Source organism: Leucopleurus acutus (genome assembly GCF_964270905.1).
Source record: "Leucopleurus acutus genome assembly, chromosome: 10".
Classification (NCBI taxonomy): domain Eukaryota; kingdom Metazoa; phylum Chordata; class Mammalia; order Artiodactyla; family Delphinidae; genus Leucopleurus; species Leucopleurus acutus.
In genome coordinates this window covers 38,828,023-38,852,529 of record NC_139153.1, presented here as the reverse complement: position 1 = coordinate 38,852,529, position 24,507 = coordinate 38,828,023, and the positions used below count along the sequence as shown (strand labels likewise).

Here is a 24,507-nt window from a genome sequence, read left to right as displayed (position 1 = left end):
TGATACTAGTATAGCCACCACAGATCTCATTTGGTTACTATTTGCATGGAATATTTTTTTCTGTCTTTTCCCTTTCAACCTATTTGTGTCTTTGGATCTACAGCGAGTCTGTTGTAGACAGCGTATAGTTGGATTATGTTTTTTAATCTATTATGCCAATCTTGTCTTTTGAGAAGAAGATTTTAAACTGTTTACATTTAAAGTGATTACTAATAAGGAGGAACTTCTGCCATTTTGCTATTTGTAATCTATATTCCTTATAGCTTTTTTCCCTTCATTTCTTCCATTATTACCTTATTTAGTGTTTAGTTGATTTTTTTATAGTGAAATGTTTTGATTGCCTTCTCATTTTCTTATGTGTATATTCTAAAGATATTTTCTTTGTGGTTACCATGGGAATTACATTTAACATCGTATAGTTATAACAATTTAATTTGAATTTATACCAACTTAAGTTCAATAGCATAGAAAAACTGCTTCTATACTGTTCCTTTCCTTCCCTCTGTCTTTTTGTTTTTTAATATATTATCCCATTGCTTCTATTTATGTATGTATGTATGTATGTATGTTTGGCTGCATTGGGTCTTTGTTGCTGCACGCGGGCTTTCTCTAGTTGCAGTGAGCGGGGGCTACTCCTCGTTGCGGTGCGCAGGCCTCTCACTGCGGTGGCCTCTCTTGCTGTGGAGCACGGTCTCCAGGCGCATGGGCTTCAATAGTTGTGGCTCGCGGGCTCCAGAGTGCAGGGTCAGTAGCTGTGGTGCACGGGGTCAGTTGCTCCGCGGCATGTGGGATCTTCCCGGACCAGGGCTCGAACCCTTGTCCCCTGCACTGGCAGGTGGATTCTTAACCACTGCACCACCAGTGAAGTCCCCCTTCCCTCTGTTATTGATGTCACAGATAACATCTTTAAAAATTGTGTCCCATTAACCTAGATTAATAATTTTTTTAAATAAATTTTTTCATTTATTTATTTATTTTTGGCTGCGTTGGGTCTTCGTTGCTGCACGTGGGCTTTCTGTAGTTGCAGCGAGTGGGGACTACTCTTGGTTGCGGTGAGCAGCCTTCTTATTGTGGTGGCTTCTCTTGTTGCGCAGTGCAGGCTCTAGGTGCGTGGGCTCAGTAGTTGTGGCGCACGGGCTTAGTTGCTCCGCGGCATGTGGGATCTTCCCGGACCAGGCTCGAACCCGTCACCCCTGCATTGGCAGGCAGATTCTTAACCACTGCACCACCAGGGAAGTCCCCCTTCCCTCTGTTACTGATGTCACAGATAACGTCTTTATAAATTGTGTCCCATTAACCTAGGTTAATAATTGTTTTTTATGCGTTTGTCTTTTAAATCATGTAGAAAGTAAAAACTGGAGTTAAAAATTGAAGTCACAATAATACTAGCTTTTATAATTGCTCTTGCTTTTTAAATCTTTACTGAAGCTTTACTTCTTCATATGGCTTCAAGTTACTTTTGACTTTCTTTCATTTCTTGCAGGGCCCATCTACTGGTAACAGATTCCTTCAGCTTTTGCTTATCAGGAAATGTATTAATTTCTTACTCTTTTTTTTTTTTTCCACGCCAAGTGGCATGCGGGACCTTAGTTCCCTGACCAGGGATTGAACCCGTGCCCCCTGCAGTGGAAACACAGAGGCTTAACCACTGGACCACCAGGGAAGTCCCTCTTTCTCATTTTTGAAGGAGAGTTTTGCTAGATATAGAATTCTTTTCCTGTACCACTTTTGCAAAGGCTGTATTCCTTAGGTGTGATCACTGACACCTGTTCTCTTAGCCTTTGTTCATCTAATGTGTTAACCAAGATTTCCTTGAATTCTAGGAGCTCAAACAGATAAAACAAAAATGGACAAAAAACACACCAACAAAAATAAGAGAAAGATAAACCCACCTCTCTTTGTTTTTGCAGATTGGTTCTGTGCTGGAGCCATTCCTTCAACACTTAGCTAGGCTTGCTCTGAACCTAGAGATCAGCCTGAGGTGAAAGCTTAGAGTCTTCTCAGGTTTTGTCTGATCATGTGTCTGGGTATGCTTGTGGTGTTCTAAATTTTCTCATATACATGGTGCCTTGGAATGTCCTAACTCCCCAAAGTGTTTTCACCCCAACCTCTCCATATCTGTGAGTCTGTAGTCTGCTTTGCAGCTTTTATTAGCAGTGCCTGCGCTTTTCCCCCCAGAGTTCTGAGTTAGGTAAAACAGAGGCAAGTACCTTGCATCAGTCCTTCAGATAGCCCCCATACAGATTAGAACAGATGTACACAATAATTTACAAATCAGGTTTCCCTTGGGTTTAGGGAGGGAGCTGAAAACTGGGCTGCCTTCAAGACAAGAACCACTGCCATGCTGGGGTGGGGGTGGGGCAAGGATCAGTAAAAACACCAAAAAACTTTCCTATTATTTTGAAGATGACTTTTTCATTTTTTATTCTTTTTAAAAAATATTTATTTATTTGTCTGCGCCTGGTCTTAGTTGCGGCTCGTGGGATCTTTATTATGGCACGTGGGATCTTTGTTGCGGCATTCGGCATCTAGTGCCGCTGACCAGGGATCGAACCCAGGCCCCCTGCATTGGGAGCGCCGGATCTTAACCACTGGACCACCAGGGAAGTCCCGAGGATGACTTTTTCTTGACTGAGTGTTCAGTTGGTTGTTGTAAAGCTTTGACTGTTTTCTAAAGCTACAACAAAGTTGGTTCAGACTGCTTGTTTTTTGATGTTTCTGTTGAGGAATGAGGCTTTGGAATTTCATAGTCTGCTGTTTCGCTGACATGTGGGTTGTGTTTTCACTCTCTTGATAGTGTACTTGGATTCACAAAAGTTTTCAATTTTGATGAAGTCTACTTTATTTTTTCTTTTGTTGTCATAGTAAGAAACCATTGCCAAATCCAAGGTCATAAAAGTTTGCCTCTTTTTGGGAATTCCCTGGTGGTCCAGTGGTTAGGACTTGGCTCTTTCACTGCCTGGGCCCAGGTTCAGTCGGGGAACTAGGCTCCCACAGGCCTCGTGGTATGGCCAAAAAAAAAAAAAAAGTTTGCCACTTTTTTAGTAGCTGGAGCACAGGTCCTGTGATGACTTCTCAGCCTTAGGTTACATGCCCATCTTCAAAGCAATCACTGTGGTGAGGTAATAGACTATTCTTGCTTTTTTTTTTTTTTAATTTTTATTTATTTTTTGGCTGCTCTGCTTGGCATGTGGGATCTTAGTTCCCCCACCAGGGATTGAACTTGTGCCCCCTGCATTGGAAGCTTGGAGTCTTAACCACTGGGCAGCCAGGGAAGTCCCAGTAATAGACTATTCTGATTGGCCAGGCTGAATAGAGTAGGATCAGCCGCACAGACTGGAAGTGGTGTTTATGCTAAGGTGCTATTTCCGAAAAGGAAGATAGAATGGGTGCCAGAAAAATTAGTAAATACATTATGAAGCATTCTTAGTACATTGAGAAGTTGATGGTGCCCTAGAGTGCACATTTTAAATTTAAAGTGTATTTTTCTTGCTATAAATTAGCATGTAAATGTTTAAAAGTGACTTCCAAAAGTATACCTGCTGATGTTGTCCCTGATAAGCCAAACAAGAGGAAATTGGTTTATTCTTTACTTCATGTTCCAATGTACTCATTTTTTGTGGTTTGTTTTGTATAGGTACTGTGATAACCAGAGTTTGGTAGCAAGGATCTACTTATTGGACCCTCTTGACATAGAAAGAGATGTGGGGGGATTCTCGATCTGCTAACAGAACAGGACCTTTTCGGTAAGTCTTTAAATTTGAATATTGAAATGTCAGTATTTTAATGATACAATATAATATTTTTGGCCTACCATAAGGAGGGATATTTTCTAGAAATAGCTCTGATTTTTTAAAAATAGAAACTATTTAAAATTTTTCTAGTCATTTCTAAAGTGATTGTGAGACTAAATACCCAGTGTGCCAAGTGTTTTGTGTTTTAGCATTTTTAAAAGCATTAACAAAATCCCCCAATTTCTAAAAATATTTTTTGTCTCTTTTAGCAAAGTAATACATATTTGATTAATAAGGAAAGCTAGTAAAAAATGTACATAAATGTATGTAAATGTTTCATTAAATTCAGTAATTTATGTCTAGAATCCAGAGCTCTGTCTTTCCTGTGACATATTGTGTTTCAGCTTCCAAAAATAGTTCTGAGAAAGAAAAATTACTCGATGCAATTTTCTAAGCTACATTTCAATTTTAAGGATTACTAGGTACAAAGATAAGTGGAGAAGGTGGTACCATTCAGTTGTAAATGGATTATATTTTAGAATTGTGGGAAGTTAATTTCTTATAGCCAGTATAATAAACACTGATGATGGTATTTTAAAACTTTTGCATTGTGTTTACAATTGGAATATGATTGTTATGGCTTTAGTTGGTATATGGCAAAGAAATCTGACCTTTAAAGCTATACATTAAAAAATATTTATGCTCCAGGGAGTTCCCTGGCGGTCCAGTGGTTAGGACTCCATACTCTCACTGCCAAGGGCCTGGGTTCAGTCCCTGGTGGGGGAACTAAAATCCCACAAGCCACGTGGTGTGGCCAAAAAACAAAATTTATGTTCTAATTGAAACTTCTGTTACTAGTAAATTTTCTTTTTGATTGGCAGTCTGCAGGATCTTCTTGTGCAAATTCAACAGATGTTTTATTATTTTGAAGCTTGGGGTTCCAATGAAAAATTAAGGGAGAGAACTAAGTTTTAAAAAAATCCGTATAGGGCTTCCCTTGTGGCGCAGTGGTTGAGAGTTCGCCTGCCGATGCAGGGGACGCAGGTTCGTGCCCCGGTCCGGGAAGATCCCACATGCCATGAAGCGGCTGGGCCCGTGAGCTATGGCCGCTGAGCCTGCGCGTCCGGAGACTGTGCTCCGCAACGGGAGAAGCCACAGCAGTGAGAGGCCCACGTACCACAAAAAAAAAAAAAAAAAAAAAATCCGTATAATATTTAGTAAAACTAGTTTCATGAATAAAGGGGTCTTTACTTTCTGCTTAGCAGTCTTTAAATTAAAGCAGTGGTGGTGATGCTGGTTATGTTTTTCCTTTCACAATATTAAGGTCTGGATCAGTGGTCAACAACAACAAGCTGTACAGCCTGCAGCTTGTTTTTGTTTTATTGGAACATAGCCCTGATCATTCATTTACAGATTGTCTATGGTTGCTTTCATGCTGCAATGGCAGAGTTGAATAGTTCTGACAGAAACTGCAAAGCCTAATGTAATTACTGTCTGACTCTTTATGGGAAAAGTTTGCAGATCCCTAGTCTAGATTAGTGAGTTTGTACTTTAACATTTAAAAATCTCTCCTTTTTACTTATATTTATGGATAATTATTTGTAAGTAAGGCTGTTTCCTATAAGCCTTCAGGAATTAGGTAACTTTAGCTCTATTGCATCACTTAAAAATTTTTTTCAGAACATTTTCTCTTTGAATTTATTATTTAAAGTTGTATTTCCCCACCTTAATTTTAGTTTAAATATAAGTCATTACATGCTATTTTTTAAGATCTTTGACCAGAAAGAGACATAGTTTATATAGCATAACTTTTGGGGGGACTAATTTGGGTGAAAAAGTTATCTTGCAGGAAAATAATTTTGTATTCATCTTCTTAAAATTTTTAAAAATTTGGTTGAAAATGATTTTCATAGCCACTGCTATTTTATACTAATAGAAGTGTTTCTTGAATAGTCTACATAAAATACAGTTCTAAGAACCCTAGTACAGTGGTTACTCTAGATCTCTTTGATCTTCTCCACTGAAGAGGGTAAGGTAATCCTTAGGGTAGTATTCAAAGACACTGTTGGATGTGTTCTGGTCAGAGAACATGTAGATTTAGATACCTCAGCACTCAGCCTGTGAGTGTCTGCTGAGGCTTAAGTCTTCCTTCAAGCTAACTATTGGGATTTTTTTTTCGTTAATTTTTAAATTTTTTGTCTGTGTTGGGTCTTTGTTGCTGTGCACAGGCTTTCTCTAGTTGTGGCGAGTGGGGCTACTCTTTGTTGCAGTGCACAGGCTTCTCATTGCAGTGGCGTCTATTGTTGCAGAGCACGGGCTTTAGGCGCGTGAGCTTCAGTAGTTGCGGCGCGTGGGCTTCAGTAGTTGCGGCGTGTGGGCTCAATTTTTGTGGCACACAGGCTCAATAGTTATGGCGCACAGGCTTAGTTGCTCCATGGCATGTGGGACCTTCCTGGAAGAGGGCTCGAACCCGTGTCCCCTGCATTGGCAGGTGGATTCTTAACCACTGCGCCACCAGTGAAGTCCCTAACTATTGGGATTTGAATGATTTTAAATATGGGTGACACCAGAATTAGTGGTAATGTCTTAATTTTAGTGTTATATTGTATTACTTATGAAGAACATTTAAAGTTACTTCTCTTATGATGAACCCCATAGATATAACTAATGTTAATAGGAGCTATTGGAAGTTACCATGTTCTGAAAATCCATTAAATATGCATCATTCAACTGTTTAGGTTACTATTGTTAAATTCCTATTACTTTTTGGAAAGGGTTTGGCATTGTAACTGTTTCGCTTGCACTGAGTAACCCAGAAGCAGTTGTCTGTTGAATCTTTCTATAGCAGTGTAGTCTGAGTTCAGAAGGGTCATGTAATAGAACCTGTATATTCTGGAAGGAGAGAACTGAGTTGGACTTGATCTCTTAATACTTTTGTTTTACTGCTAAAAAGCAGGTAACCATTCAGATCATTTCATGTTTTCCTTTTTCATGCCCTTCTCTCCCCTCCCCTTCAAGCTCAGTATCCTAGGTACCTAATTGCCTATTTAAATTCCCTAATCTTTTACCAAAGTCAAAACGTATAAAATGGTCTGGAGCTTAAGACAAAGGGAGGAAGTTAGGTAGTATGAAAGATTGGGCCAATTCTCATTTATCTCTTGAGTTCTGTAAACTGAGAATGTGAATACTATGCTTATTTTAAAATATATTGTATTACCATGAAAAATTAGATGAGGCATTAGAATCTAGAAAATCAGCTTCTTTTTTGGGGACCTGGTGATAATGCTTGAAGGCCTAATGCTCTCTCTAGGTCCCTTTCAGTATTAAGCTCCTGGATGCTGTTGCTTGGTTTAGTCGACTTAACACATGCTTTGTGGCATGATTCATGCTGCCTTCTGAGATACCCTTGAGTAGTTACAATAATAGGACCCAGGTGAGAGCAGTTCTAGGCAGAGCCACTGTAGAACTAGGATTTAGATGCAGCCAGGGCTGATGCTCAGCTGGTGAACACTGGTATACTCCTAGTGATTTACAGCCAGTGATTCTTCATTTTGGGCCTGCATCCATTCTGACTGGGTGGTGTCCATACTGTGGCTGTAATCAAATATTTTGGAATGTTACTCCTGTATGCACCAATGAGAAAGACACCTCCTGAAACCTACTGTATAAAATTTACAGTGCATTGATTTTTCTGATGTATAGGAATCATCATGCTGATCTTGGAATTCTAAGTTCCCTGGCTATAGGAAATGGAAATTTTTGTAGAGTGTCACCATTGCTAGCTTATCTGGTGTTGCGGATTTTCCCTGTTGCAGGACTGGGTGAAAGCTTTTTCTGCAGCAGTCATGTTGAAAACCTTGTGTTGACTTTCCTCGTGTTCTGAAATGGGAATATAAAAGTTTACTACGCCACTTCGTCTTAAAATAGCAAAACATTGCTGTTTTCTGCAGATCTAGGACCTTGTTACAGAACTCTGCCAAAAAAAAAAAATGTTTACAGAAGAATGTGCTGTGATTAGAGAAGAATATGCTGGTGTGTAGATTTCAAACTCTCTGGACAATATGAATAACACTGTCTTTGTTTCTACAGTGGGAGCCAAGAAGAAAGGTTTGCTCCCGGGTGGAACAGGGATTATCCTCCTCCTCCCCTTAAGAGTCATGCTCAAGAGAGACACTCTGGCAACTTTCCTGGCAGAGATTCACTTCCCTTTGATTTCCAGGGGCATTCGGGGCCTCCCTTTGCAAATGTAGAGGAGCATTCTTTCAGCTATGGAGCTAGAGACGGACAGCATGGTGACTATCGAGGAGGGGAGGGACCTGGACATGATTTCAGGGGGGGAGATTTTTCATCTTCTGATTTCCAGAGCAGAGATTCATCACAGTTGGACTTCAGAAGTAGGGACATACATTCTGGGGATTTTCGCGATAGAGAAGGACCACCTATGGACTATAGGGGTGGGGATGGTACTTCTATGGATTATAGAGGTAGGGAGACATCTCACATGAACTACAGAGACAGGGATGCTCATACTGTTGACTTTAGAGGTAGGGATGCTCCTCCACCTGACTTCAGGGGCCGGGGCACTTATGATTTAGATTTTAGAGGCCGGGATGGATCCCATGCAGATTTTAGGGGAAGGGATTTATCAGATTTGGATTTCAGGGCCAGAGATCAGTCCCGTTCTGATTTTAGGAATAGAGATGTATCTGATTTGGACTTCAGGGACAAAGACGGAACACAGATGGACTTTAGAGGCCGAGGTTCAGGTACTAGTGATCTAGACTTCAGGGACAGGGATACACCACATTCAGATTTCAGAGGTAGACACCGGTCCAGGACTGATCAGGATTTTAGGGGCAGAGAGGTGGGACCTTGTATGGAATTTAAAGATAGGGAGATGCCCTCTGTGGATCCAAATATTTTGGATTACATTCAGCCCTCTACACAAGATAGAGAACATTCTGGTATGAATGTGAACAAGAGAGAAGAATCTGCACATGACCATACAACAGAAAGGCCTGCTTTTGGCATTCAGAAGGGAGAATTTGAGCATTCAGAAACAAGAGAAGGAGAAACACAAGGTGTAGCTTTTGAACATGAGTCTCCACCAGACTTTCAGACCAGCCAAAGTCCACTTCAAGACCAGGACAAGTCACAGCTTTCTGGAGGTGAACAACAGAGTTCAGATGCTGGTATGTTTAAAGAAGAAGGTGGTCTGGACTTCCTTGGCCGGCAAGACACTGATTACAGAAGCATGGAGTACCGTGATGTGGATCACAGGCTTCCAGGAAGCCAGATATTTGGCTATGGCCAAAGCAAGTCTTTTCCAGAGGGCAAAACTTCCCAAGATGCCCAACGGGACCTTCAGGTATGTTAATGGAGTGGATTGCTTTTTTGAATTTTGCTTTTTCGTAAAACTTTTCTGAAGGGTGAAGTGTAGAGTCCAGGACCATTAGTCCGAGGTCTTAACTTTGTACATCCATTAAAAAGCAAGATTTGTATTCAGTGTACATCTCTAGAGAAAGGGCCCTCAGTTCAGATCATATTTTTGATGTGTGTCTCTTCATTATTTTGCTTGACGGTACTGATCGAAATGCTTTGGGATAATTTAGTTTGAAAGTATTTGTCTTTGCGAGTTGGTTCTCTCAACTCTTACACGGTCAGGCCTGTGGCTGTTTAGGGCTCATTTTCTTATTTAAACTCATTTAGAGAATACCTAGGATATAGAGATAGAGAATACCTAGTTATGAGGCGGTGATATTAATGTTGCAAGTATTCTATTGAAACTAACTTAATTGACTTAAATGTTGAATTTCTGTATGTATAATGTATAATCTAATGTATATATAATCTAAGCGAGGAGAATTATGTTTGCAGTTGGACATTGAAAATATTATCTTTTAAAATAGGTATTACCCATCTCTATTGAAGTTTCTGTTATTTTGGACAGTAATTCTAAGACATGCTAACCAAATAATGGATTTTGAGAATGTTAGAGGCGGATGGCCATATAATTTATTGTTCAAGTCAGGACACTTTCAAGAGTAAAAGAGGGGGCTTCCCTGGTGGCGCAGTGGTTGAGAGTCCGCCTGCCGATGCAGGGGACACGGGTTCGTGCCCCGGTCCGGGAAGATCCCACATGCCGCGGAGCGACTGGGCCCGTGAGCCGTGGCCGCTGAGCCTGCGCGTCCGGAGCCTGTGCTCCGCAATGGGAGAGGCCACAACAGTGAGAGGCCCATGTACCGCAAAAAAAAAAAAAAAAAAAAAAAAAAAGAGTAAAAGAGGACACTATTTGTAATTGTGCCAGGAGAGTAGGGATAACTGGGAGGTGTGGTCACATAGTTATAGGAGACTTTTTTTTCCCAAAAGTTAAACCCTTTTTTATAACTGTTGAAATGAAAGAGGATCAGTTAGATCTGAGACTTTTTGTGTGTGTGTTGTATGCGGGCCTCTCACTGTTATGGCCTCTCCCGTTGCGGAGCACAGGCTCCGGATGCTCAGGCTAAGCGGCCATGGCTCACGGGCCCAGCCACTCTGCGGCATGTGGGATCTTCCCGGACCGGGGCATGAACCCGCCTCCCCTGCGTCGGCAGGCAGACTCTCAACCACTGCGCCACAAGGGAAGCCCTGAGAGCTGAGACTTTTGTGAATATGGAAAATGCAGATTTCTCTGAATTGTACTGTTAAGTTATATTGTCAGATGACACCTTTTGACTGTTCTGGAATTTGTTTATAGATGACATCTTTGATAAGTGACATCTGGTTTTATTTATTTATTTGCTGTTTTCTCATTCAGGAAAAGAAAATTTTAGTTTTGAGAATCTAGGTGATTTTTTTTTCCTGTTTATAAAAGTCATATTCAGTGTTGTTTCTCTTAATTTTCTGCTTTACTATTTTAAAATTCCCTCAATGACCATGTGTCTTAGCACACTTGTATTCTAATGATTTGAAATCAAATTTTGGGGGAATTCCTTAGCAGTCCAGTGGTTAGTGCTTTCACTGCTGGGGCCCGGCCTCAATCCCTGGTCGGGGAACTAAGATCCCACGAAAAAAAAAAAAAAGAAAGAAAGAAATCAAATTTTGGAACTCAGAAAAATAGACAATTATAATTTTTCATATCTTCATATGATGTAAGTCATTTTGATTTTTGATCCTGAGTACCTGTATTTCATGTTGTTTCATTTTGCGCATTAACATGTATTTGTTTCTAAAATAATTTTTTATTCTGGATTCAAGGATCAAGATTATAGGACTGGCCCAAGTGAGGAGAAACCAAGCAAACTTATTCGATTAAATGGGGTGCCTGAAAATGCATCAAAAGAAGAGGTAAGGCTTATTTTCTTTTTTCCTTTTCCTTTCTTTTCATCAATTAAAATTGTTTTTTTAACTTTTTATTTTGAAAAATTGTAGATTCCCAGGAAAGCGTAAAGAAATATTCAGGGAAATCTTGATTATCCTTCACCCAGCTTTCTCCTGCCCGTCCCCCAGTGTCAACATCTTGTATTACTGTAGTACAGTAGCTAAACCAGGAAATTGGCTTTGGTGTAATCCATAGAGCTCATTCATTTTTCACCAGTTACACATGTACTCAACTGAGGTGAGGTTTGTTAAAAAAAAAAAAATTATGACAAATGATTGCTGTCCTTAGGCCTGATAATCGTCCTTTAGGGGATGATCCAAGATGCAGTTACATAAAGATACATAAAGATGCAGTTTATTGACAGTAGTAAAAACTGGGATCTGCCTAACTCCTCAGTGGTAAAGGACTTGGTGACTAAACTATGGATGACCTTAAGGAAGAGTTTGGTCAGAATATACAACACAGAGCAGACAGTGCCTTACTCTGTATTAGGCAGTGTGTGATGTTTACAAGCATTAGTTCATTTAATTATCACAACATCCTATGAAACACATACTCTTTATTCATTCATTCCAAATATGAAGCACTATTTTATTCCAGGCAGTGTTCTAGGCACTGAGTGATATAGCAGTGAACATTATGAAGTCACTGCTTCCATGGATAATAAAAAATAAGCAAAAAAAAAAAAACAAAATCAAGCAGTGATAAATGCCCTGAAGGAAACTAAAGTAAGGGTTTAGAGCATCATTGGGGTATAGGCTATTTTAGATTGGGTAGTTCGGGAAGACATCACTGAGGAAGTGACATTTGAGCCCAGGCCTGAATGCAAGTGAGAGAACAGTCCATTTGAAAATGGGGAGAAGAACTGACCAGGCTGAGGGAGTTCAGGTGCCATGGCCCTGGACTGGAAAGAGCTCAGTGCATCATCTTATGTTTAAAAGATGAGAATCCGGATGCTGAAAGGTTACACAGCACATGAGCAGGAGACGCTTGGAATACAGGCAGTCTGATTTCAGAGCTTGAGTTCTTGAGGTTATGCTCTTCTGCTTTTTTTATGTACTTGAGAATTTTTAAATAATTATGTTCTACTTATTCAGCAGTTTTTGAATGCCTGGAGTGTGTATGGCTCAATTTTGCCTTTGTAAAGTAATCATAGCTTTAAATTATGTAGAATAAAAGCCACTAGGGGAAATATAATATTCAGTATTTGATTATGATGTGTATCATTACTGTACATACCATATTCTTGCAGATTCTTAATGCCTTTCGGACTCCTGATGGCACGCCTGTAAAGGACTTGCAGTTGAAGGAGTATAACACAGGTGAGTTTCATGACTTGCATGCAGCCTTGGGTTAGGAAGAGTCTTTGTCAGATCTCTGCATCTTGTGCTACTCAAAATTTTTTTAAGAAACCATAGTTAAGATTTTCGGAAGTCTCCTGTTGATGCCTTCAAATAACAGCCAGCTTTAGTGTTAGCTGTGGTTCTTTGTGGATGTTCTTCCACACATGGGCAATAAGGATGCATGTTCCAGTTCTTCTGAGTGCCTGTGAGATATAAAGTGAGTGTTGTAGCATTTGTCCCCAAATATATTTTATATAATTGAATCATTAAACTTACTGCTTATGTTCTTCATGGTGGTGGGATGTTTACGTTTGAGCCTGGTAAGATTTTAATTATCTTACTATATGTAAACTTTTACATTTCATTTCTTCAGCGTGGAATTGTCAACTTTCCAGAGAAATTGTACAAATTAGTGGTTTCTTGAAATTTTAGTCTTATTCTGCGAACAGACTCCTGCAACAGCTATTTTGTTGAAACCCATGAATAGATCCAGAAGAGCTTTCTTTTTGACCTCTGTTCTGTGGTCTGAACTGCTGATTAGACTTTCAGAATATCCTCCTAGTATTTTAGAGTACCAGGTTTGGTCAGTTTCTTCAAATCTTATTACAGAAAAAGTAATCAAAAGTGAAATGCCATGCACTCAAGGTATTGGACCAATATTTTTAGGACTACACATATGAAATGGTTTAAAAAGGTAATATTTAAGTGATCTATTTTGCAGAATTTTAAATTGAAGAAGTAGAGCATTAGTCTTTTCACAAAACTTAGAATTTCAGTAATTCATGTTAAAGAACTCTTCAAGTAAGAGTAAGCCATATTTTTGAGTAGTTTACTTTTAAACAGTTTACCATGGAATAAAATTTTTTCATTAACTAGATAGCTTCTTTCGATTGATTTTTCGATAGATTCTTTCGATTGATTTTTCGATAGATTCTTTCGAAATTTTTGTGCTTGAAATAATCTGGTGTTTGAGTTAAGTACAGAATTTTTTTTTCTGTAATTTGACAACAAACTCAGAAGCATTATTTCTCAGAAAGCTATTGTTCCTTTGTTTTAAATATGTCAACTCTAAATTTTTGGAAACATGACTAAGAGTAGTTAAGTTGTTCTTGCACACCACTTTTTTGGCAGGGAGGGGCATGTGTCTCATACATACTTTCTTGATTTACTATTAACTTTGGGAATTAAAAATAGAATTTATAGGCTGCCGTTGCTTTTTGACTCATAGGGCAATAATTTCAGCTTTTATGTTGTTTCATGAACTGTGCTTTCGTTAAGTATTGGTATTTTTAGGAAAAAGACATGTCTTGATGTTTAAATAGCAGCAATTGCAGTTCTTCCATTTCTGTAGTAGTCATTGACTTTCTATGTGTATTGTCAGATTTATTAGCAGAGTAAAACCTACATTAACTTACATGGTTCACAGAGGGAGTTCTTAAATTTCCTGGCTGTGGTAGCTATTAAAATTGTAGCTGGCACACCAGAGATATTGATACGAATGTGAAATCATTCAAGACAGGACAGTGGTTTAAAAAAAAAAATCAGCTTTCAGGAAATGCACTTTTCTTGGCATTTTAATATATGAAGTGATAGTGTAATAAAAAAATATATATGCACATACATATATGTGTATATATATATATATACCTTCTGAAATGAATGGATTGGATTACCAGTCCCATGTTATCCATATTACATCACTGTGTGGCAAGTAGAATGAACTTTTTAAATTATCAGTCAGATCATGTTATTCCCCTGCCTAACACCCTTTAACACCTTTCCATCTCAGTTGGAAGAAATTCCCAACTTCTTGTTTTGACTTACACAGTCTTGCATGAGTTTGCCCTTGGCTGTTTGTCTGACCTCATCCCATACTGCTCTCCACCTTTCTTATTATACTGTAGCCACACTGAGCCTTTCTGTAGTCCTTGGCGAATAAAGACTTCTTTCTCTGTCAAGGCCTTTGCACTGCTCTTCCCACTGATCCTCACTTGTCTTTTGGGGTTTAGCTCTTGACTTCAGTTTCAACTCTCAGAGGCCTTGCCTCACCATCCAATCTAAAATCACTCCTCAGTCATTTTTTATTGTATCTTGGTTTGTCATCATAGGATTTATCACTTTGATATTTTTCTCAGCGGTTTTGTGTGTCTTATTCCTCTCACTAGAGAGTTAGCTCCATGATAGCAGGAGCCTCGTCTGTCTTGTTCCCTCCTGTTTACCCAGTTCTTGACACTCTGCCAGGCCCTGATGGGTTCCCAGCATGCCTGGAATGATTAACGTGGTGTATGTGGAGTAATGTATATGGAGAGCAGCTGTGGGCTCCTTTCAGGTGAGGTGCATTAAAGGGTAGTTTAGGTTTCACAGCCGTGCACTCTTATATATCTGCTGAAGAACATACCTTGAAACAATCAGATGTTCTGAGAACTTTAACATTTACTTGTTCAAAGGTTTTGTGTGAATTTTAGTAGAAATGGTGTCTTTTATAAATGGCAGTCAATTTTTTAGGCTAGGATAACCTGCAGAGACCATGTAGGATGGATGTTGATCATAAGAGGGGGATTGTGGGGTAGAGTTCATCCTTTTAGTTGATGTATTGGGGAGCTAGTCTGTAACAGAGAAAACATTAATGCCTCTTCACTGACTCAAGTAATATCAGTTTAATTTTTGTCTCATTTAGAGCTGTGTAAGTACAGGGCCACAACTTCTATCCAAAATCTGTGGGATCAGATGAATTTATGAATTTTTTTGAATATAGAAAGGTAATGTGGTACATAGCTCATACATGAATTATTTCTCCCAGTGGGATGTGTATCAGACGTAATACTTCTGCAGCAAAATGAATATTCTTACTAAGAAGATGACTATAAAGAGACTAAGTGTAGTATATAGATCAAGATTTGTCTCCAAATGACTTCACTGAAAATTTACCAAAAACTTGGTATTTAGGAGATATTTAGATTTTGGAATTGCAGATAAGGGACTGTGAACCTACACATATTGTGTACGTTTGAGTTTTTCTATTGCCATGTGCAAATATATAATAACCCTATTAGTTGTAAAAGTACCTTGACTTACATGATTATATTCCTGGGGAAAGTACCAGGAATGAAATGTCTTTTGGTGACTGAGCAAATAAACTCTGATATACACATACAATGGAATACTACTCAGCAGCAAAAATGATGAGACTATGTGTGCATGTAATAACATGGATGAATCTCAAAGGCATTATGCTAAGTGAAAGAAACTAGACTCAAAAGGCTACATACTGCCCTGAAAAGAAATAAAGTACTGATACATGCTACAACTTGAATGAACCTTGAAAACATTATGCTCAGTGAAAGAACCAGGCACAAAAGACCACATATTGTCTGATTGCATTTATGTGAAATATCCAGAATAGGCATATCTGTAGAGACAGAAAATGGATTGGGTAGTTTGGTGGTTGTTAGGGGCTGGAGAAGAGGGAAAAGGGGAGTGACTGCTTAATGGGTATGGGGTTTCCTTTTGGGGTGATAAAAATGTTCTTCTGGAACTAGATAGTGCTGATGGTTGCATAACACGGTGAATGTACTTAATGTCACTGAATTGTACACTTTAAAATGGTACATTTTATGTTCTCTGTACTTGATTATAATTTTAAAAAATACTGCATACTGTATGATCCTATTTATATGACATTCTGGAAAAAGAAAAATTATAGTAATAGAAGATAGTGGTTGCCAAGGTATTGGGGGAGGAGTTGACTGTAAAATGGAAGCATAAGGGAATTGGGGGGCATAATGGAACTGTTTTATATATTGATTGTGGCAGTGGTATATCAATGTTAAATTCACTGAAGTTGATAACTACTGTGGTTATGTAAGAGAACATCCTTATTCTTAGGAAATACACAGTGAAGTTTTTAGAAGTAAAGGACCATGATGTATGCAGTTTTCTCTCATGGGGTTTAGAAAAAAAATTTGATGAATATGGAGAAGCAAGGGAGTAGATATGACAACATGTATCAATAGATGAAACTGGTAATGGGCATATGAGTGTGTTCTTTGTACTGTTCTTGCAACTTTTTTTGTAACTTGGAAATTATTTCCAATAAAAATGTGAAAAACTGACATAAATCTGATGTATCCTATTTTAAAACAATCAGCAGAAATCTCGCAAGATAAAGACTACAATGAACTATTTCTGTCAACTATTTCTGTCAACTATAGAGCAGTGGTCCTCAGAGTGGATCCTGGACCAGCAGTGTCAGTACTACCTCTCACTTGTTAGAAATACATATTTTCAGATTCCTTTCTAGTCCTTCTGAATCAGGAACTCTGGGGGTGGGGCCTACCAATCTCTGCTTTAACAAGCCCTCCATGCGATTTTTTTTTAATGCTTATTTTATGTATTTATTTGGTCGTGCCAGGTCTTAGATGCGGCAGGCAGGCTCCTTAGTTGTGGCATGTGAACTCCTAGTTGCAGCATGCATGTGGGATCTAGTTCCCCGATCAGGGATCAGACTGGGGCCCCCTGCATTGGGAGTGTGGAGTCTTAACCACTGTGCCACCAGGGAAGTCCCTCCATGCGATTTTTTTTTTTTTTTTTTGCGGTACACGGGCCTCTCACTGTTGTGGCCTCTCCCGTTGCGGAGCACAGGCTCCGGACGCGCAGGCTCAGTGGCCATGGCTCACGGGCCCAGCCGCTCCGCGGCATGTGGGATCTTCCCGGACCGGGTCACAATCCTGTGTCCCCTGCATCGGCAGGCGGACTCTCAACGACTGCGCCACCAGGGAAGCCCCCTTCCATGTGATTTTTGATGCACCCTGAATTGTGAGAATGATTGCATTCGATTATTTGTTTATAGTCTTTATTCTAGAACTTTTTTGCACCATTTAAAATAGACAGTAAGCAAGTGGACCTTCAGTAAGTAGAAAAACCTAATGCATATGTGCCTTAGGAGCCCATGGCAGGGCCTTGCCTACCTGATATCAGTTCTCCTGTACAGAGCTGGGGCAGGAACTGGAGTAGTGTTGATGTTATTTTATGTTCTTAGTTGTTCTTTCTGTTTATGTAGCATACTTCCTCCAGAGGTCTTGGAATGGTTGTAGATGTTCTCATTCTCACAGTGTTTTTCTGATATTTGAATGCAGACAGAACTGCTGTTGATTTTTAGATGGACTTGAATACTGACAGTATAAAGCTTGCTGTGATTTTTTTTCCCAAAGGAATTTGTATCATTTAAGTAAAAACAATATAGCTTATGGATTATGTTTCCTAATAAGTCTCAGACATAGAAAGTAACTCTCTTACAGTAAACTGCAGTACTACAGAATTGTTTTAGTACTGCTTCATTAAGTAGTGTCAGAAAGTTAGAAGGTTAATAGGGTGGTGTTAGTAGGAAGAAGCAATATCTTGCTTTGATTCTGTCAGTGTACATATAGTGAGTGGACACAGTTTTTGTGACCCTGTGAAGGAAATTTCTTAGGAAGTAAGCATTTGCAGCAACCGAGTCACTTGGTCTCGTACCCTAGCATTTTGGGTATATTTAAAGTGTCAGAGGCTCTCTGCATTTATTAAGGGAATAGGCTCACATCCTTTCATTTTTCACAATTGAAATGGTTTGAGTTTTTACGTCTGTGTTGATGAAACAGAAGTGCCTTCCTTAAGAAAAGAAAAAACTCTAAGAGAATCTTTCAGTTTAGGGCAGAAATCCATTGTGAAATGGGTTGACATGGATGATACAAAACATGCATAGTTTATGGTATTCCAGATGGAGTAGCTCAACATCATTTAGAAAAAATAAATTATAGTTGGAAAATGCAAATACACATTTTTGGTTTTTTTTCCTGGCACTTACAGAATAGACAAGTAAAACTTTTAGTTCTTAGGGGAAAACTGACAAATCAGAAAATATCACACTTACTTGTCACATCTCTAAAACTACAGAAGATCTTTTCAGCCAGGAGACTTACTGGGTTTGGTACCACATTTGGGGAGGGTGTTTACAGATGAGCCTTAAGGAAAGGTGGCTGAGCTTTAAAAATAAGAATGTCTGGAAAGCCAAGAGGCACTTTTTAGGGCTGGGTGGGTCTTGTGGAGGCAGTGGATGGACTCTATGGCTGAATGGAGAACAGTACACCTGGAGAAGAATCCTGTGATGCGGTCCTAGAGGGATCAGGTGAACTGGGGAGAGGTGCTGGAACTAGGGTTAATTTTAGTCATCCTTGGCATTACCTGGGGATTGGTCTTGTTTATTTCATTTTTAACGTTTCCCACCCCAAAGACTTTGAGTAGAAGGTCCTGTTAGAGAATATGGATGTTTTGTGACTCTTACCCTCACTTTAAGGGATTACCTCTCCTGAGAGATTACCTTGGTGTAGACTCTGGAAATGGACAACTTGGCTAAGTACCATGAGCAGAGACATGAGCGAGTTGTCTCTGATGATGATGTATTCTGAACCTCATTAGGTGGTGTGGTACTTACTGCAGAATAGGGGCTCACTGGACTATTGGGAACGATAGCTTGAGGTCCCTGTAGAATTTATAGGAGCAGTAAGGCACTAAGGTTTAGTGACTAAGGGAAGTTTGAGTTTAGGTCTGTCAGCTAGTAAGGGGAGGGGTAGCCTAAGAGGATATAAGTATGTTTTCAGGGCTTGGTCAGGGCTGGGTACTTTTGAGGGTTTGTTGCTGACTTTAAAGTAGAATCCCAGTACTGTTTTGGAAAGCAAGACTTTATAATTTCTGGTTTTACTTAATCTTTTTCTTTGGGGTAGTTAACTTTCCTAACACTTAAGATGAAACTCATTTTGTATTCTGGGAGCTGGCTTATTCTTCAATTTAAGCTTCCTTATTAAAACCCCTTAAGTTAGCAAGGATGCTTAGTGGTAGTTTGCAGCCCTGGTAGGGAAGTTTTAATATTTTTATTGACTTTTTTATTGGGCTCCCTGCATGCTACCTTTCCTTGGGGCTTTTGGGTGTCGAGTCTTTTTTTTTTAATATGGTATTAATTAATTGATTGATTGATTATTTATTTATGGCTGTGTTGGGTCTCCGTTGCTGCGCGCGGGCTTTCTGTAGTTGCGGCGAGCAGGGGCTACTCTTTGTTGTGGTGCGCGGGCTTCTCATTGCAGTGGCTTCTCTTGTTGCGGAGCACGGGCTCTAGGCACGCAGGTCAGTAGTTGTGGCTCATGGGCTCTAGAGCTTCTCACTGCAGTGGCTTCTCTTGTTGCGGAACACGGGCTCTAGGCACACAGGTCAGTAGTTGTGGCTCACAGGCTCTAGAGCGCAGGCTCAGTAGTTGTGGTGCACGGGCTTAGTTGCTCTGCAGCATGTGGAATCTTCCTGTACCAGGACTCAAACCTGTGTCTCCTGCGTTGGCAGACAGATTCTTAACCACTGCGCCACGAGGAAGTCCTGGGTGTAGAGTCTTAATCTGGATCTGAGAATGGGACATCTTTCGCAACCCAAGGCATCACTTTATTCATAAGCAGGGACCACCAGCTTGGCAGTTTTTGGTTGGTAGACTATGTAGCATTGGAGGTCTCTATCTAAACCACACAGGACATCTGTAGGTAGAACAGACAGGTGACAGTATAGCATGACAGTGATGAGCAGATGCCTTAATTGGCAAGTTATATTCTCTTCCCTAGAACTATTTGGCTGAGATGGAATTTGCCTCTCTGAAATGCAGAAGGTGTTTGAACTCTGTTTATAGCCCTGTGTCAGTTCACTGCCTTTCTGAGTTCCTCACTCTTCTTTACGTAGAATTGCTATAGTCCTCACTTGTCTTTTTGGTCAAATGCTTAGGTGGCTTTGGCCGAATCTTAGTTTGTATAAGGCTGTATGGGGTTTCCTGTGCCTTTTGGTAGTTAGAAGAATTCACTGAAGAGTTCCCTCTGATGGGGTAGCAAGAAGAAAAGAGTCGTTAATCAGCCTGCATAGTGCAGGAGCCTGCTTGAGTCCCAGCTTCAGTCCAGGGAGGAAAAGTCATTTATACAGTTACCTTCAATGGGAAGTAGATAGAGGCCATCCATAAAAACTATTTATGGGATTTAAAGTACATTGGCTTCTTCCTTTAACTTTCCCCTTGCAGAACATCTGATTTGTACTCGCCCTTTCTAGCTTACATTCTCTACCCTCAGAATGTAAATTAAAGCAATTTTCCCCTACTTCCATGTTTCTTACTTAGGTTATCACTTAGGTCTTCTATCAAATTTAAATACAAGCCTCTTAGGAACTATTTGGTGGTAATGGTTACACTACTTTGTGAATACACTACTGAATTGTACACTACTGAATTACACTACTTTGTGAATATACCACTGCATTTTATGGTATGTGAATTACATCTCAATTTTAAAAAATAAGCCTTCTTGAAAACTGGTTGACAACTTTTAGAGGCAACAGGATTAAAAGAGAATAACACCTAAGTGAATGCTTGAAGGTAATCACTGGTCAAAGAGATCAGCAAATAAAGTGATGTCCCCTGAGTTTCAGAGAAGTAAAATAAATCAAGACTTTTCATGGGTATTATAGGAAATGATCAGACAAGAAGTAGAGAAAAATGCATACAGATGGACCTTTTTTGTGTGCTTTCTGGAAGGCTCATTGTACCTCTGTTCCAATGCATTTTTTTTTAAATAAACATGATCCAACTATATGCTGTCTATGAAAGACTCACTTTATTTTATTTTTATTTTTTATTATATTTTTTTATTTTTGGTTGTGTTGGGTCTTCGTTGCTGTCCACGGGATTTCTCTGGTTACGGCGAGCGGGGGCCACTCTTCGTTGCGGTGCAAGGGCTTCCCATTGCAGTGACTTCTCCCGTTGGGAGCACGGGCTCTAGGCATGTGGGCTCAGTAGTTGTGGCGCACAGGTTTAGTTACGCTGCGGCATGTGGGATCTTCCTGGGCCAGGGCTCGAACCCATGTCGCCTGCATTGGACGGCAGATTCTTAACCACTCCGCCACCAGGGAAGCCCCCAATGCATATTTTTTAAAAAGAATATTTTCAACCTCTAAAAATGTAGTTGGGTTGTAAGAATTTGTAAATTCTCAGAGAGAAGCTGTTTTCTACATAGGAGACCTTTGGAGGCCTTGAAGGTCTTGGTTATTTCAGTCTCAGTATTGGGGTAGTTTCTCTACTATTTCTCCTTACTAAAAGAGGGCTGCTTTGCCTTCAGGGGAGTTTTTAAATGATCTGGAGCACTTTGAGATGTTTAGAGTGGTCTGAAATGTGACTTCCAAACCACCTCAAAATGTACCTTAGGAACCAGGATAGGGGAAATGGTAATATTTCATTTGTAGAACTTAGTCCTGGCTCTGTTGAAAGAATGTTAGTTTTGTTGTGGTATTGCCTCTTTTGGTTTTGTGGGGCCTACTGTTTTTTGTTTCTGTTTTATTTGCGGTATGCAGGCCTTTCACCGTTGTGGCCTCTCCCGTTGCGGAGCACAGGCTCTGGACGCGCAGGCTCAGCGGCCATGGCTCACGGGCCCAGCCGCTCCGCGGCATGCGGGATCTTCCCAGACCGGGTCACAAACCCGTGTCCCCTGCATCGGCAGGCGGACTCTCAACCACTGCGCCACCAGGGAAGCCCTTGTTTTTGTTTTGACCACGATTTTAAAAACTAGATTTGGACTGGAAAGAGAAAAGAAAAGATATTTATTGGCTTGGTTTATATCTTTCATGGTTCATTCAGTTGTTTTAGGGGCAGGGGGAACAGGAAAAACAAAGTAAAACAAAACAAAAAATTCCTTTCATGTTTATTTGAATGCCCACCAGTGCTTTTGCGTTTATCAGAAATGAATGTTGGTTGTCACAGTCGTCAGATACATGTTAGAAAATCCCATGGTACAGGAGTTGGGGTGGGAGCTGCTGAATAGTACTTCATAGCTCTCTGGTGAGGGAAAGTGACTAGATAAGATGATTTTAATTTTATTTATTTATTTTTTAACTGAAGTATAGTTGATTTACAATGTTGTGCCAGTCTCTGCTGTACAGCACAGTGACTCAGTTATATACATATAGACATTCTTTTTTAATATTCTTTTCCATGATGGTTTATCAGAAGTATTGAATATAGTCCCCTGTGCTATACAGTAGGACCTTGTTGTTTAGATAACATCATTTTCAAAAATGAATCAAATGTCCCTGACAGGGTAGGAAAATCATTGTTTAATAAATGAAGCTTAAGCTTCATTAGTTTTTTCCTAATAACCGAGCAATTGAATTTGTGTCACAAATTAAATGATTTCCTGCCTTTGCTTGTCTTCAAATCAAAGAAGAAAATATTAGCCAAGCTACAAAAATTCCTGGTAGCAATGTGTGAGGTTATATGTGAATTGGTGGTTAAATAATATTTGTGTAAGTATTGGAATATGTTTCTTCAACCTGAAAGTATTAGTTAACATTAGTTAACATGTATGTGCTAACTTTGGAAATAAAATATTGGATGAGTAGATCCTCTCAAGAAATTTTTGTCAAAAATTCTGACATACTTAATTTTAATTTCTAAAACTATGCAATGGTGTTATGTTGAGGGAGTAGAGTGTTCTGTTTGTATAATTGTAAGTAATTTAAAATTCTATATTTTTTAGAAAATTTTTCATTTTAGCTTTCACATTAATATCAAGTCCTAGAAAGTGCTCACCTTGTTTATCAGACAATGAGTATGTTTGACAATGTACAAGCATATCTGATGAAAGGTTTTGGTAAATCTTAATCAAGAATAGTCCTGTATTTTATTTATTTATTTTTAAAATTATTATTATTATTTTTTTGCGGTACGCGGACCTCTCACTGTTGTGGCCTCTCCCGTTGCGGAGCACAGGCTCCGGACGTGCAGGCTCAGCGGCCATGGCTCACGGGCCTAGCCGCTCCGCAGCATGTGGGATCTTCCCGGACCGGGGCATGAACCCGTGTCGCCTGCATCGGCAGGCGGACTCTCAACCACTGAGCCACCAGGGAAGCCCAGTCCTGTATTTTAAAATGGCTGCATGGAGGACAAGTGCTGTCAGTAAGTTAGCAGCAATACAGGGGCAGCTGTCTCATCTTTAGTCCCTGAGAGTGCTTTGTAATAGAAGCACAGGGGTACTGAAATGTATTATCTCATGCACCCCTGAAACCACCCTGCAAAGGAGTTACCATCATTGCTACTTGGCATATGAGATAACCCAAGCCCAGAGAGAAGTGCCTTGCCTGAGGGCACATGATGAATTAGCTGTAGCTTCTTGCCTATGTACATAACTGTAGAAGTTACTTTGTGTGTTGCTCCAGTGAAGATACTCATTACAAGTGATGTGGCATTGACTGAGCGCCACCGCGTGCCGGGTATTATGCTAGTGCTGGTGTACAGAAATGAAAATATCCCCCTCCCCCACTTAGTCTGGGACCTCTATTGTTCTGGCATCATCTCTCTGCATGGGCAGTTTGCTTCAGCATTGATGCTACTCCTCTCTTGGGTGATCCTTTTGCCACTCCTGTACCATCTTTCCTGTCAGGTTGGAGTGTTCTTAGCTGGGGGGAGAAACTCAGATCTTACTCCTGATGGTTGCTCTGTAGGTTTTTTTGTTTGTTTTCAAGTGAACAAAAATTGAACTAGATCATTGGCTCTAAAAAGAGTAGTTGTTCCCAGATTTTTTAAAAGTCCTGGGTATTTAATATACAGGGTTGTGACTATAGTTAACAGTACTGTATTGGATATTTGAAGGTTGCAGTAAGAGTTGATCTTTAAAGTTCCCATCACAAGGAAAACAAATCGTAACTGTGTATGGTGATGGATGTTAACTAAACTTATTGTGGTTATCATTTTGCCGTATATACATATATCAAATCATCATGTTGTATCCTAAAAGTAATACAATATTATTTGTCAATTATAGTTCAGAAAAAAAAAGTTCCCTTTTTTGACTTACATAGCATTTTGAGATGGTCTATGCTTATCTACTTGTCATAACTCTTCCATTAGGCTAAGCTCTCTGAGGGCTAGGACACTCCCCTCCTCTGTGCTCACATAGCGTTGTAAATGTCAGTGGAAACTAATGAGTTGAATAAGGGTGAGAATTTCCTAACAAATGTTAATCTGGGC

The 24,507-nt window shown here is 39.8% G+C and overlaps 1 protein-coding gene across 1 annotated transcript in view; it reads left to right on the top strand.

Annotated features, from left to right (window-relative positions):
- RBM6 (RNA binding motif protein 6) overlaps positions 1-24,507 on the top strand; it is a 105,564-nt gene that overhangs the window by 15,714 nt on the left and 65,343 nt on the right. The window contains 4 exon segments of the mRNA XM_082847684.1: positions 3,638-3,746; positions 7,824-9,102; positions 10,971-11,060; positions 12,347-12,416. Of these exon segments, the coding sequence (XP_082703810.1) occupies positions 3,703-3,746; positions 7,824-9,102; positions 10,971-11,060; positions 12,347-12,416 (1,483 nt within the window). The 5' untranslated portion in view covers positions 3,638-3,702.